General features: G+C 36.3%; 1 protein-coding gene across 1 annotated transcript in view; it reads right to left on the bottom strand.

Moving 5' to 3' along the window:
* LOC107696514 (CUB and sushi domain-containing protein 3-like) overlaps positions 1–12955 on the bottom strand; it is an 89746-nt gene extending 76791 nt beyond the window's left edge. Inside the window, exons 1-2 of the mRNA XM_016496872.1 lie at positions 12940–12955; positions 10621–10815 (exon numbers count right to left, since the gene is read on the bottom strand). Coding sequence (XP_016352358.1) covers positions 10621–10815; positions 12940–12955 — 211 coding nt within the window. The remainder of the gene's footprint in view (positions 1–10620; positions 10816–12939) is intronic.
* Positions 12956–13652: the final 697 nt, after the last annotated feature.

The raw sequence follows: 13652 nt of genomic DNA, 5'->3' as shown, positions 1-13652 counted from the left end.
ACAATCTTTACAAGTTACCATGATTTATATTCATTATATTTAATAATTTCAAAAATACATAAATACCTGGAAAAATCAAATGTACCTTTTAAAGTCTTCAAAATAACATGAAGCCGGCTACAAGACGTAAACAGAACACAGGAGTTGTATCAAACTAATGCAATTTTGTTGTTATCTTATTAATGTGTGTTGAATTTCTTTGAATTGGAATTTTCTGTTTTTCTGTCACTCCAATTTAGCATCATGTGGGATTGGCCAATCTTGATTGATTTGAAAGGAAGCCAATTCTGGTTGTTGCCCATCACTGATATTAAGCCCATTTCAAAATGAGAAAATTAAGTATTCACCAAACCACTGGGTTTAAGACAGAATTCCCTCAGACTTTGTAATGTCTAATTCACATTACTCAATAGCTCTGTAAATTCACATTAAACTTTCAGACAGTAAAAGTAACTCAGCCATGGTCAAACAAGTATTGTCTGAAATGTCTGAATACTGAGCAGAAACTAGGCTACTCTGTGACAAGCCAACATGAAACTTTATACACCAGTATTTACAACTCCATTTAAGGATCTTGTCCTTAAATAGTCCTTTTGTTTTCTGACATGTTGTGACACTGTAGCATGTCTCGGTGATAAGTTGACATGCGAAAGCCGGGTGCGTTTCAAAATCGAAATGTGTCTATTCCAGTGCTACCCCTATTAAATGAACACAAAACTCAACCTTCTGTCTCACCTGACTCAAAATAGTCATGAAAAACAATACCTTAAAATATTACATCTACATTTCAACTCAAGCATTACATTCAGATTCTGTTAGAACTCATAGTTTCCTAGCCTTTTCAAGTTGCAAAATCAAACTAAATGAACTAATTTATAGTTATATTTATAATTGTATCTGCATTAAGCTGGGACAGGAGAAATCACAACATTCGCTGAGCTACCGTTGTCAAGCTGGTCGCAATTCTCAAACAAACAAGCATCACTGTTTACACTTCTCAGGTGAATTAACATAAAATGTGTTACTTACAGTTGTCTCTTCATATTAAACTAGAATGGGAGAAAGGTTTGATGACATTCTTCACTTGTATGATATAATATGGCAATGGTGTTATGAAACCCGGTGCTGAGAGCAATTCCCCAAACCGGTAATGGCACGGGATAAAAAAGATGAATGGTATGCTGAATTGGCTTGGTTCATGCATTGAATTCCAGGACCCTCATCCTTGCTGAATGACAAAATGACAATTAAAAGTGATGAGTCAAATAAATATTGTACATGGACATTTTGGGATGGCAGCCATGTATGGTATTCTCCATAAAAATGGATGAGGTGGAATTCCTCGGGAATAATATTTAAAAGAAAACAGTGAATTAATTTTTGATGTGCTTTTTTTTTTTTGTCTCAGTAAAGCCTTTGAGTGTTATCATCATGTATGAATGGTGAACAGTCAAAGCCTCATATGAACAGATATAGCTGTATGTTAATCCGTTTTCCACCTTTTTCCTGCGTACAAGGTTTTTATAATGATGATGATGGTGTCTCAAAGTATGAATAGGGGACCATTCAGACAGTGTTGAAAAACTTTGGTTAAAAAATGGTCTGAATGAGATAAATGTTAATATATAACATATGGGGGCTCTGTGCTGGTTATACTGTATCCTCCCCTGTATCCTAATTGAAGTATGATTTCTGAGATTCATTTTTCAACTGTGTTCATCAACTGATTTTGGAAACAAAACGGCCCTCAGAACTGCAATGTAATTATGTTGAAAGAGCCAATAATGAAGCTGAATTCAATGAATCATTCTACCATAAAGATGGAGATAATGAGACAGTTTTGTTAAATAACATAACATAACTCAAAAAACGCATGTTTGAGTGCTTAATTTCTCAACCACCTCATAAACAAGTGTTTGATGTGAGAACGAGGGTCTACAAACGAGCTAGAGACTGAAAAACATAAGATTTCCTCCCTCTTTAAATACAGAAGACTATATTAACGGTGCCTATAGGGACAGGCTATATATCTGACATCTCACAATGTGTTGCTTCAATTATGCATGAGCATGGTGAACAAAAATGTAAATGTAGTTCTATAAACAGGATCTGCAATTCTTTGTCCTCCATGCCAAACAGGAGATAAGCACCATTCAGCTCAGTAAATATTCATCACTGTGCTTGTTGTTTCTGTGGATAGGATTAGGCACAGCACATTAACTGGCCCTTGGGGTAAAGGGACAATCAAGGCGGATGGCTTGTCGACGTCTATGATCGTCTTACTTGAAACATACAAAGTTACTTAAGAGATGGGGGGTTGTTTAAATACAACAAAGAAAAAATCATGATTGATCATGAATTTCATTATATGTGTTTACTAATTTATTCTTCATTACCTCAATTCAGAGTGAGCTTCATCAATTATACAATGCCTTTCATGGTTTCGCTTCATATTTTAATGCATTACACCTAAGCAGACACATTATCATTAATAATATACACAAAGAACCAAGCTAATCATGCTATCAATTTGTTTTCAAGACATATTTTATTTAAAGACTCATTTGAAGAGCAAATAATGAAAAGAACAAAAATGTTGTACGATTACTTTTAGCCTGCAGCACACAACACATATTTGTGTATTTTAATATTGTATGCAATTTTTAAATCACTAAAATCAGAGTTTAAATATTTAATGATGGATTCATAAGAACTGTTTTGATGCACTGAATCATGACTGAGTTACCATATGAAATTACTTAAAAAAAGGCACAAAATTCCTCATTGTGTATAATTAAGGAACCGATTGCAAAGTACATAAACAGAAACAACAGGAAACAAACCATACCTGTAATCAACCCAACAGTTTTCAATAGCATCTGACCTTCAGAACCTAACAAATACTCCCCTCTGTGCTTAAAACCAAGCAAGTAGGAGCAAAGCCATTAATAAAACTTGTGAATAACCTTTCAAGAGCTTCACATACTGAGTAAAGTGGGCAGGTGAAAGTCTGACAGGTGAACATTTCTGGAGTAGACAGCCCAGGCAAGCCAGGCATTAAAGTGTCAGAACATTGCTGTACCAAACTATCATTCAATGGATAGGAGCACAAAGGCTCCATCAGATAGAATCTAGCATTAAGGGCTTGGCTGTCTTTTAATTTAACACAGTTCAACAGACAAGGTTAAAATCATTTGCTTGGTAAAGGGCAGGAATGTTTTGTACAGTTTGTCAAAACATGATAGCTATACAGGAATGGCAAAGTTGACTTCTTCCAATCATTTTTCACGAGTCATTGATTCACTAAAGACAGTAGGTGAAGTCCAAATGGAAGTGAGCATCCCTATGCCCTACATATTCCGAAGGGCAGATCCCTTTAAGTGGGGACTTTGGAGGGAGCAGTGTACTTGTGTCTCATAATGAAACCGTTTGGAACGCACTTGGCAAACAGAGCAAAGACAATGTAATTTCCCCATTATCGTCACCTGGAATTTGACCATGAAACTGATACAAACATCTCAGTGCTGTTGGACTAAAAATTCACACCTTTGAAATGCTGCTTCAGATTTAGCTAATTCAGAACTGATTTTTCTATGTAAAAATGCACTAGACGGCCCCTGTCATTCATAGCGTCTTGTGGATGACATGGTGTTAAAAATGCAGCATTCAAGTTAAAAGTAGTTCAACTATTAAGAAACATGTATGCAATTTGACTTTTCTGTTTGAATCACCCCCAAAATGTGTTGTATAAAGGACAGTAACATTCCACACTCACCAACACTTAGCTACATTGCATTATATTACTATTCAATGTAAATGAAAAGTTGAACAAACCCCATATTATTGGTTTAAAACCAATTGAATTTATGCATCAAGGCTTATGATACGAATTTTAGTTTAATAGCTGTTTCTAGCAATGTTTGTATTCTCAGGATAAAGCGCTTTTTGCTTTTTACTGGTATTTTATTCTAAAATGTAAGCACTAAGGAGATCGCACTGCTCTTTTAGCTGATTCATACCACAAGCTATCAAATGGTGAGCTTAATGCTCATTTGGCATTAAGCCTGGGAATGAGGTGACATTTCAGGTTTTTTTTCCCTAGACATCCACTTCCATTTAGCATCTAAGAGGACTAGAGCTTACATCAGCATTGTTCCACCCCTAGAGTGGGGCCGGTGTCCAAGACGAGACAGTGCGACAGGCAAAAAAATGTAATTAAATTAAAAAACCCAACCAAAATTTGTACATCTCAATACCTAATAGGCTTAATTTTTGTGCAGGGTGAGAGAAAGAGCACACAATGTGTTCGTCCAGGAGACACGCTCTGTGTGTGAAGATTACCTTGGAGAAACGATCAAAGAACTGTCAGGCTACTTCTGTGTGTCTAATATTAACATTCCTAAATATAATGTCTCTCTGTCACTGAAGTCTTACTTAAAAATAGATCAAATAAGAGTTGAGGCTCTTTTCCTTTCCTTTCTAGCAGGATGGTGAATAATTCATGGCTCTGTCCAAACAAAACCCCAACGATATTCACATTAAAGACAAACATCTTTTCTTTCCTGTCTTGTGTTTCCACAGCACAGGTTCAAAGTCCAAAAAATACTTTCTGAGGTATTAATAAAAACAGTCTGGATTTGTTTCATACACGTTATTTTCTTTAACACTGATATTGGGCATTTACAGTCGGTAGCTAAAATCTGTTTTATGTCTAATCTCCAAGCAGCTCTGTGTTGTATGTCTTTGGTGAAATGAAATTATGAGGGCAAGAGGGTACAGTAATACCTTAATTGGCATTAAACTGTTATCGTAACCACTAAACATGGCAGCGGGAGCAAAAACAGAGGGAGTAATTATCACTTCACTCTTTAAATCATGATGGATGTATCATGATCTGCCTGCACTGATGTAAAGAAAACACCAAAGGAAGTGAACGTCTGTGGCATATGGCGCGGCAGCCTGTGTAATAAGTCACTGAGGTCTTTAAGAGGTCTGTGTGATTAAGCTAGTTAGCGAGATTTTTTTTTTTCTATTTTATTTTTTTTTCTATTTTATTCTGCATGTACTATGCAGTCACATGACCATTGTATAAATATATTATACAGCGTGGTATGTGACTTGCCTTGTACAATGAAAGAAAACTGTAACACTGAATAAACACATGTTCCATATTTTTAGAACTACGAACTTGTTAAAAAGATTTGTTTTGTCTTTGGTCATGTCTTACCTTGCCTAGGGCACCAACTGAGCCAGGACAGCCAGTGGTGCCCCCTCACAAAAACAGGTGGATGACGCCGCTGGCAAGAAGTAAGCTAGACTGACTCGTAGACTGACTTCCCAGAAGAAAATAAATACTGTGGCTTGGTAAAACTTTCAAAACTTTGCTTGTTTGTTTGAGTGGTCCAACATGTCAGCTTATGACTCAAATAATGGTTTGAAACTGGTGGCAGGACTTCCTGTTTGACCAAACAAATGGCAGACAGATGTGGAGCAGAATTCCTGTTTAAATACGTAAAATGACTCTTACAAAATTGACTGCTTCAATTCAATGGAGCAATTTAAGAGCCAATTTCTAAATAATTTTCACTGGAATGCTTGTGTTCTTCGAATACGGCCAATTGTAGCTCTGTTTGGTGATGCTATTGGTGCAGAAATGACACACTCCACAAATACGTGTTGCTGAGCCGACTCAAAAACTAACATCTCACTTCGTGTCTTTCTAAGAGGGATGCCGAGAAACCTGGAAAACTTGGTTCCAACTTCCAGGCGATGCCTGAATCTGCACTAGAGTTCAACTTCAAACCTTGGAAGTTCAGTGTCTCTGGGTATCTGCTGTACTTTTGAACCCTGAGTGAGCACACTGCAGCAGTCTCCTCTGGCAGGGCTCCCATCTAAGATCATCCAATAGGGTCATTGCTGCACTCCATTTCTGTACTCATGTAATAAATTGCGTTCGTCCATCACTTAAATGATGGGTGCACATAGGAATTGAATTCAGGGGAATTACATACTGTCCTACAGACTGTGGCGATATCTTTCAAACCACAGCATAAATCAACATCATTATCGCTGCTTGGTTTCAGTTAATGGAATACAAATGGCATCTGCAGTGTGGTACCTTACTTTTGTATGAATTAGAGCATTTGTCTTTATATAAGGTAGTGGGGTTAACAATTTCCATAAAACAATTACTTGCCTAAAATTAACTAGATCACTACTTTTAGCCAACAAACCTAAATAAGCCAACTGTTCACTAACAAGTTGGACCAAACACTTACATACATGGACATAACTGCATATGATGCAGCACTGTTGCAATATCTGATGTTGTGATGATGTTTTCTTTCCTAAATATACAATCATCTTATACAATCTCCGGATGAACTCTTAAGATGCTACTAGAGAAGAATTTTCTGTACTGAAAATGGGTAGTTCTGTCATGACAACTCTCGGAGGGATTGGCATGGTAATGTACATGGCAATGTTAATTTATTTGGTCTTGGCGGAATAGATCTGCTACGCTGCTGCTGCTGAGGCAGAGCAAGTACCGAGACTTGCTACTGCCAATACATCCACAACATGCTGCTGTGAGCATGTAAGAAATATTGCTGCTGCAAATATAACATCCATGAAATAACCCCCATATAGCATACATGAATCACCTCGTAGCAGATCTATACAGGTGGAGCTGGGGAAGGTGGAGGGTTTCTGAAGCAAGCTGCAACTGCACAAGTTTCGAATTAGTATTTTTTTTTATGAAAGAGGCATTTAATACTCATCAAGTCTCCATTTATTTGATAAAAAATACAGTAAAGTTGTAATACTGTGAAATAATTTTTTCCCCCTTAAATCCTGTGATTATCACTTTTTTTTTTCCAGGATTCTTTGATGGATTTAAAATTCAGTGTTCTTTTGTAACATTGTTACTGTCACTTTTGACTTTATACATCATTGCTAAATGAAAGTATTAATTTCTTTAAAAAAACTTCCTTTAAAAATCAGTAGTGCAGATATAAAATACAAAATACTTTCACTGCAACAGCTGTACTGTACTGTAGTAGATTTATGAATGAAAAGAACTATAATACTTAGTACATTACACTGCATTAATCACATAATCTGTGCTTAAGACAACAGTGGCAGCACATAAGGGAAAGACACTGAGATAGCATTAGCATATGAAAGTGTCAAGAGGCTAGAAAATGTGGCAACGGTAGCACCCACTCTGCAAAAAAGCTGCAAAAGATTAAGTAGACTTCCATCACCCCATGAGTCTTGAAGCCAAATCCCTTTTACCCAGCAACAGCCTTTCATTATCTGTCAAGAAAACTTGAGAATGCTCCATAACCATGCACCACAGACTCTCACAAGGTTCTCTATAGCATTGATATTGTTAACTATAAACTATTACGATTATTGTTTTTTGTTGTTAATTGAAATAAAGCTGAAATAAAATAAAACAGAAATTAGATGAAAAACTTACTAAATGAGTTGCCTTTGCCACTAACTGAAATACGTTTAAGTTGAAGTACAACAAAAACAATAATAATAATAATAATAATAAATGACAAAAGCACATAAAATAACTTAAAATAAGAACTGAAAATAGAAAAATAAAATATATTTCAAAATAATTCTAAAAACTATAATTGCATATAAATAATACATAATAAATAATACTAAAATAATGTTCTATAGTCTTTATCAGATTGTTGAATCCTATCATGTTGGGTCAGGCTTGTCAATATATTATTTATTTATTTGGTCAGACATCTCTTCATGGGCTTATATTGTGCAGTTAGAGACAGATTCTCTAAACCAATCAAGTCAGCTCATAAGCAGTCCCTGGCAAGAGCATTGCATTTAAGAAGGGTGCGGGTGTCAGCTCCAATTTCGGCAGGGCTGCTCAGAGTGGAGTGGGATTGGTCAGGGATTTACCTCTTTAAGCAGGTGGTCCCCATGGTTGTCAAAGCCAGACAGGAAGAGGGAAGGAGAGGCACGATTGCTGCAGCCCACAGTGAGTCTGAACTCTTTAATAAAAAAAGACCCTGTCAAAACTAAAGTCTAGCACATCAAAAGCCAGTCATTAAGGCTCATAGCCTCAGCGTCAAATTATCAGCGTTTTAATGCTCCTTGAGGAATTCCATTCGACAAAGGATAATTTTAGCTATTCCACACTTGGCCTTGCTAAGTAGGATTGGTGTAGGAGCATAAGCACTAGTGGAGAACGGTAAAGATCATTGGAAGCCATAAATATGTACACGCAATGATTGATTTGGTTAATTAACTGACTCACATTACAGTTCCAGCATCAGAGCGACGTTATTTGTTTTTTTTCTTCATCTCGCTACATGCTTGACCTTTAAAGGCACTAGTTTCCAGCCGAGGATTTGGGACTTGTTTACAGCAAAGAGGTAACTTTGTTCGGCTAATTCAAAGCTTGAAGCAAATCCGAAATTCAGTCTCTGACCTAAATGATGCCATTTTATAGCTGTCTGATTAACAGAGCTATATTCCCTCAGCTGTGACAAGATGGCCCATTTCACTTGGGTTTACCAGTTTGTTATCCTTGACCTCTGCAGAGGACTGAGCCCATCCACAAACATTTATTAGCAGCCAAAATTTACTGGACCGAATTAGCCCACTCAATATGTTAATAAAACATGCCGAGAGCTCGTCTGGACGATTTCCAGATACAAAATAGTTTGCTTCTCGGTCTAAAAAAGCAGCATTGATTTTGCTGACTGCGTTAAGGGCTTTGTTTTATTTGAGGCTGCTGTTCAGTTTCAAAAAGAGAAAATGCTCAGGAAAATGAAAAAAATGACAATTCTCTGAGGGTCTCACACACTGTCTAATGAGATTATTTTTTATGATAAACAAGTCCCATGGCGTTTTGCAACATGGGATTGGGTGTTGAGCGTATTGTTTGGTAATGTGTGGGCTAAGAGTTTCCACCCTAGCTAAATAAAAATCTCTGCGACTGTCGTTTCAGCTCGGCTACCTGTGCAGCAGTGCTGTCATGCCTATTTCACGCCTTGATACTACAGACTGACCAACTGTGCCAAAGGCATCCAAGAATGGAGATATGCACAACCAAGCAATTTTGAGAAAAATATCTGGAAACTGAAGTTAGAAACAGCTGACAGAAACCTTTATTTGTTTCAGTCAATTCCAAAATACCAAAATGCTGAATAAGCAGTATGTATTATATCTTTCCGAAATTCCTAATGAATATATATATATATATATATATATACGTATTTAAATATAATATTGTTTAATAATAATAATAACAACAACAAAAACAACAACACAGTTCAAAAAAATAAATAAATAAACAAATTAATTAATAATAATAATACAAATTCAGAGTATCCATAATGCAATTAGAAGTGAAAATGAAAAGTGCCAGTGGGCCACAAATATTCTGGAGAGCTTTTTATATCTCGACTTCTGCATTCAGAGGTGCATACATTACAGAATTTTAGCATAACATTGACATTTGCGGAAGCTGTATTTATAAAGGTCCCCTGACTTAAGGTTTAAAATTGATTTTTTTCCCCTTAATCTAAAATTAATGGTAACTGTAAATTGCCGGAAAAAAATAATTTCAGAGCTGCTTTTATGTAAAAATCTCCCATCTACTCTGCTCATAAAAGGGGAAAAGGGCAGATACCATATAACACAAAGATTTACTTTTTGTCAAGGTAACTTATGAGTAGAAAATTAAGAATGTTCTGTGATGTTTTTTAATGAATATTCAATGACTAAATGCACTAATTCAGACACAAAACCCAACATGCATTACAAAACATACTTAAGTAAGTAATTTAATATGGAATGAAAATCACATCTATGCTATGGTACCATATGCAATTCTGCAGTTAATCAACAAAATATTCAATAATCAAACCACATCCACACATATAAGACATAAAAGTGCCAGATGACAAGTGCAGCAAACACAGTGGCCTGCTCCTCTATACCCCACAGCAGTCTGGGCCAGGTTGAGGCTCCACATTTTAGCACCTCAGGCTATTTTCTATTCAAGCACAGTTGGCTTTGCAATTTGTGTCCAACCAAAGCAAGCATGATCCAGACACTGTCGTTTCCCCCTTTCTATTAAACACACTGGAGCAGAAACTGGCACAGGCTGTCTATGGAGAGATTCTTATTTGAGAATGGTCATGGCTAATGCACATTATAATTGGTCTGAACACAGGACAATAAATCTTGATATATTCACAACAAACACACAGAGTCCTGACTCATCTTTTTAGGAGAAAAACAACAATGTGGCCAAGTAAAGTGAATTGAATTATTAAAGGGAATCAAAAACTTATTGAAAGAGTCAAATAAATGCAAAAGGACCCTTACGGTGCTTGAAAGGAAAGAAGGGAAGATTGAAATACAAGGATAGAAAATAAACATGGAAATGTAAGAGCTGACAAGAGCGTGATGTCATGTGGTTCTAATGTTCAAGAGGCTACTTATATGCCTATACGCACAAGCATCCGTAAGGACAAAAGAACACAGAAAAACATCAAAGACTCATGCGGAGAAATGCACACGCTTGCAGTCATGCATGTCACATGTAGAGAAATTTGGCTGCTTGCTTACCTCTGCAGATGGGCACTGGGAAGTCCCATACGGCAGCATTGCCTGCATTGGTCACACAGGTGAGCTGAGGATGGCCGTCCAGCACATAGCCAGTTACACAGCTGTAGCGGATCTTGTCGCCTACATTAAAGCGTGTCCCATACAGGATGCCTTTAGGCGGGACGCCAGGGTTCCCACAAGAACTGCTCTGCAATTCTAAAAGAGAAAAATATCACTTTTAGCACTGTATGCATCAGAAAGAAAATTATGTTGTATATACAGACAAAAAATTATATTTTCTAATATACCCACCAAGGCTGCATTTATTTGATAAAATACAGTAAAAACAGTAATATTGTGATTTTATTTTGTATATTTTTTAATTATTTAAAATAGCTGTTTTACTATTTGAATATAATTTTAAATATATTTAAAATTTAATTTATTCTTGTGATGGCAAAGCTGAATTTTCAGTATCCATTACTCCAGTCTTCAGTGTCACATGATCCTTCAGAAATCATTCTAATATATTGATTTGCTGCTCTAGAAACATTTATCATTATCACAGTTGAAAACTACTGTGCTGCTTAATGTTTTTTTTTTTTGGGGAAACCATGATAATTAGAAAGTTCAAAAGAACAGCATTTATTCGAAATTTGTAAAATTATAACTGTCTTTCCTGTGATCTTTACTTTGATCAATTTAATGCATCTTTGCTGAATACATGTATTAATTTCTTTCTAGAAAAAGAAAAAAGAATAAAAAATCTTACTGAACTCAAACCTTTGAGCAGTAGTGTAAGTATTTTATTTTATTTTATTCAATCATACATGTATTTCAGCATAGGGAGATTTCTCAGTGTTGAGTCAGTGTTTACAAGAATGTAAACAAGTTTTTCCTTGTAATTCATAATAAACAAAATTATTCTTGGCACTATTACCAAGCCACACTGACAAGCCAAGGGCTACAGGAGCAAAAGCACAACATTTTATCTGAATTATTTGTTATTTAATCAGCAATTCATGCTTTATGTTCTGGTTGGATCCAAACCAAGGGCAGAACGGTAGCACTTAGAAATTAATGTGGCTCAGGGACTAGTTTGGGAAATAAAGAGAGAGGTACATTGATTGTGCTGTTACACACGGCTTGGCATCAGACACCTTGCTAGTGGGAGGCCATGAATTCACTGCTGACTTTTAGAAGATTTAGACAATTTAGACAAATTCTAACAACAGAGGCCTATTTAAGTTTTCATGCTGTTGTTTATAGACCTTAAACTGGACTTCTTATTGTGTGTTTATTTCTGAAGACCCAACAAGCATTGCAATGGAAACCAGAGTGTACTGACCACAGCGAATATAATGCCATTTTTCCTGCTGATTTTATGAATTACTATTGATTATGCCAAGAAAAGTAACAAATAGAGGATTTATCGAGCAAGATTAATTACTCCATTACATCAAACAATACAGCAAGAACATTAACCACATAAAGGAAAACAAAATGTATAGACTTATTAAAAAGGCTCGGATGCAACTGCAACATAAAAATACAAAGGCATAAAAAACATTTGCCCAAGATCTATGTTGAGATTTCATCCTTTAGTCAAAACAACCACTTTCTAATCGTGTTTACTTGAACAAATACTCATAATAATCTTTTACAAAAGACTGTTCCATTGTACAATATGTTACGCCACAATATGCCACATAGCTGTTTTCCCAGAGGCTTTGGTTTTGTTTCGTACTTTTGTAATTATTTATTAAGTAATCACAAATGCTCAGCAAGTTATGGATTTCTGGCTAACAGTATCGCTCGCAATGATCTCTGGAGTTTCAAACTTGTAAAATATAATCCATAGTGTGGCTAGGGTTTCTTAATGACCGACATAAATAACATAAAACGCCAATACATCTTTAAATGAACACATTAGATCTCCAGTTTTCTCTAATAATGAGCAACATTATGATTTCGATGCACTGGACTCCTGGAAAAAGATATGCAGCAGAACATAGTCATATCCATGTCCTTACTTATTCACTTGGCAACTCCCCTTATTAAATATCCCTAATTACCTCTATCTCAGAGTGAGTGAAACGGGTTGAATTAAATGACGGACACACACCGAACATGCCTCTCCCTTGTTAAGACAGTGGCCCCTGATCTCAGGATGTTATGGCTGGATAATTTAAAGATCTTAAGGGTGATTGTTGGAGTGTAAATTGCACATTAAGAAGCACAAAAGTATTAGAACATCTCTCTGCATGCAAATCATGTTGATTATAACCTGCTGATGCCCCATTCACATGTAGGAAATTAAAATGTCGGGAACAAGCGCACCAACCGCCAACACCATGTTGGATGTAATAAAGTGTCACATTGGAAGGATTAAATAAAAAGGATAAATGTGATAATCTTGTGTCAGCAGAACAGGCATTCAAAGCCCTTGAGGGCTGTCAATTTAGCCATTTAGAGTGGTGATGGATCACTCGTGTTTGTCATTGAGGCCAACGGGAATTTCAATGAAACGAAAATGAGAGATCCGGTACATCAGCGGAAAAGACAACAAAAACCAGCCAACTGTTAATGCCATGCTTTGTCATTTTAAATGAGTGTCCCTGTACTGGTCACAAGATATGAGAAGGCTGTGTAATATCAGATTACTTTTCTTAGGGAATTAATTATTATTAATTAATTCAGGTTTTGAGAGGACTCGAATCTGAAACATTAAACTAAGCTAAAACACACATACACACACACACATACACACAAAGTTTCAGGGAAATGATGTTAACGGAGTTCTGAGGAAAGCCCACAGTTTTAGCAAGATATTCGCTACGGTTCTTTTACTTGCAACCTGAGAAAATTCATAAAGCAGAGACTTGGCTTATGTTTACTGCTTAAAATTAGCTCGGCACCAGTTCAGCACAGATAAGATTTTGTTCGTTTACTTGCGTTTTGGGTGACAGCTGAAAAGCTCATGACGATGTCACGGGAGTAGATCTGCCATTCTTCTCGCTCGGACATGGAGCTATTAATCTGTTGCTTTCTGT

The sequence above is a fragment of the Sinocyclocheilus anshuiensis genome, unplaced genomic scaffold (assembly GCF_001515605.1).
Source record: "Sinocyclocheilus anshuiensis isolate Anshui unplaced genomic scaffold, SAMN03320099.WGS_v1.1 scaffold590, whole genome shotgun sequence".
NCBI classification, from domain to species: domain Eukaryota; kingdom Metazoa; phylum Chordata; class Actinopteri; order Cypriniformes; family Cyprinidae; genus Sinocyclocheilus; species Sinocyclocheilus anshuiensis.
The sequence above is the reverse complement of the archived record's forward strand: the minus strand, read 5'-3'. Positions and strand labels throughout refer to the sequence as shown.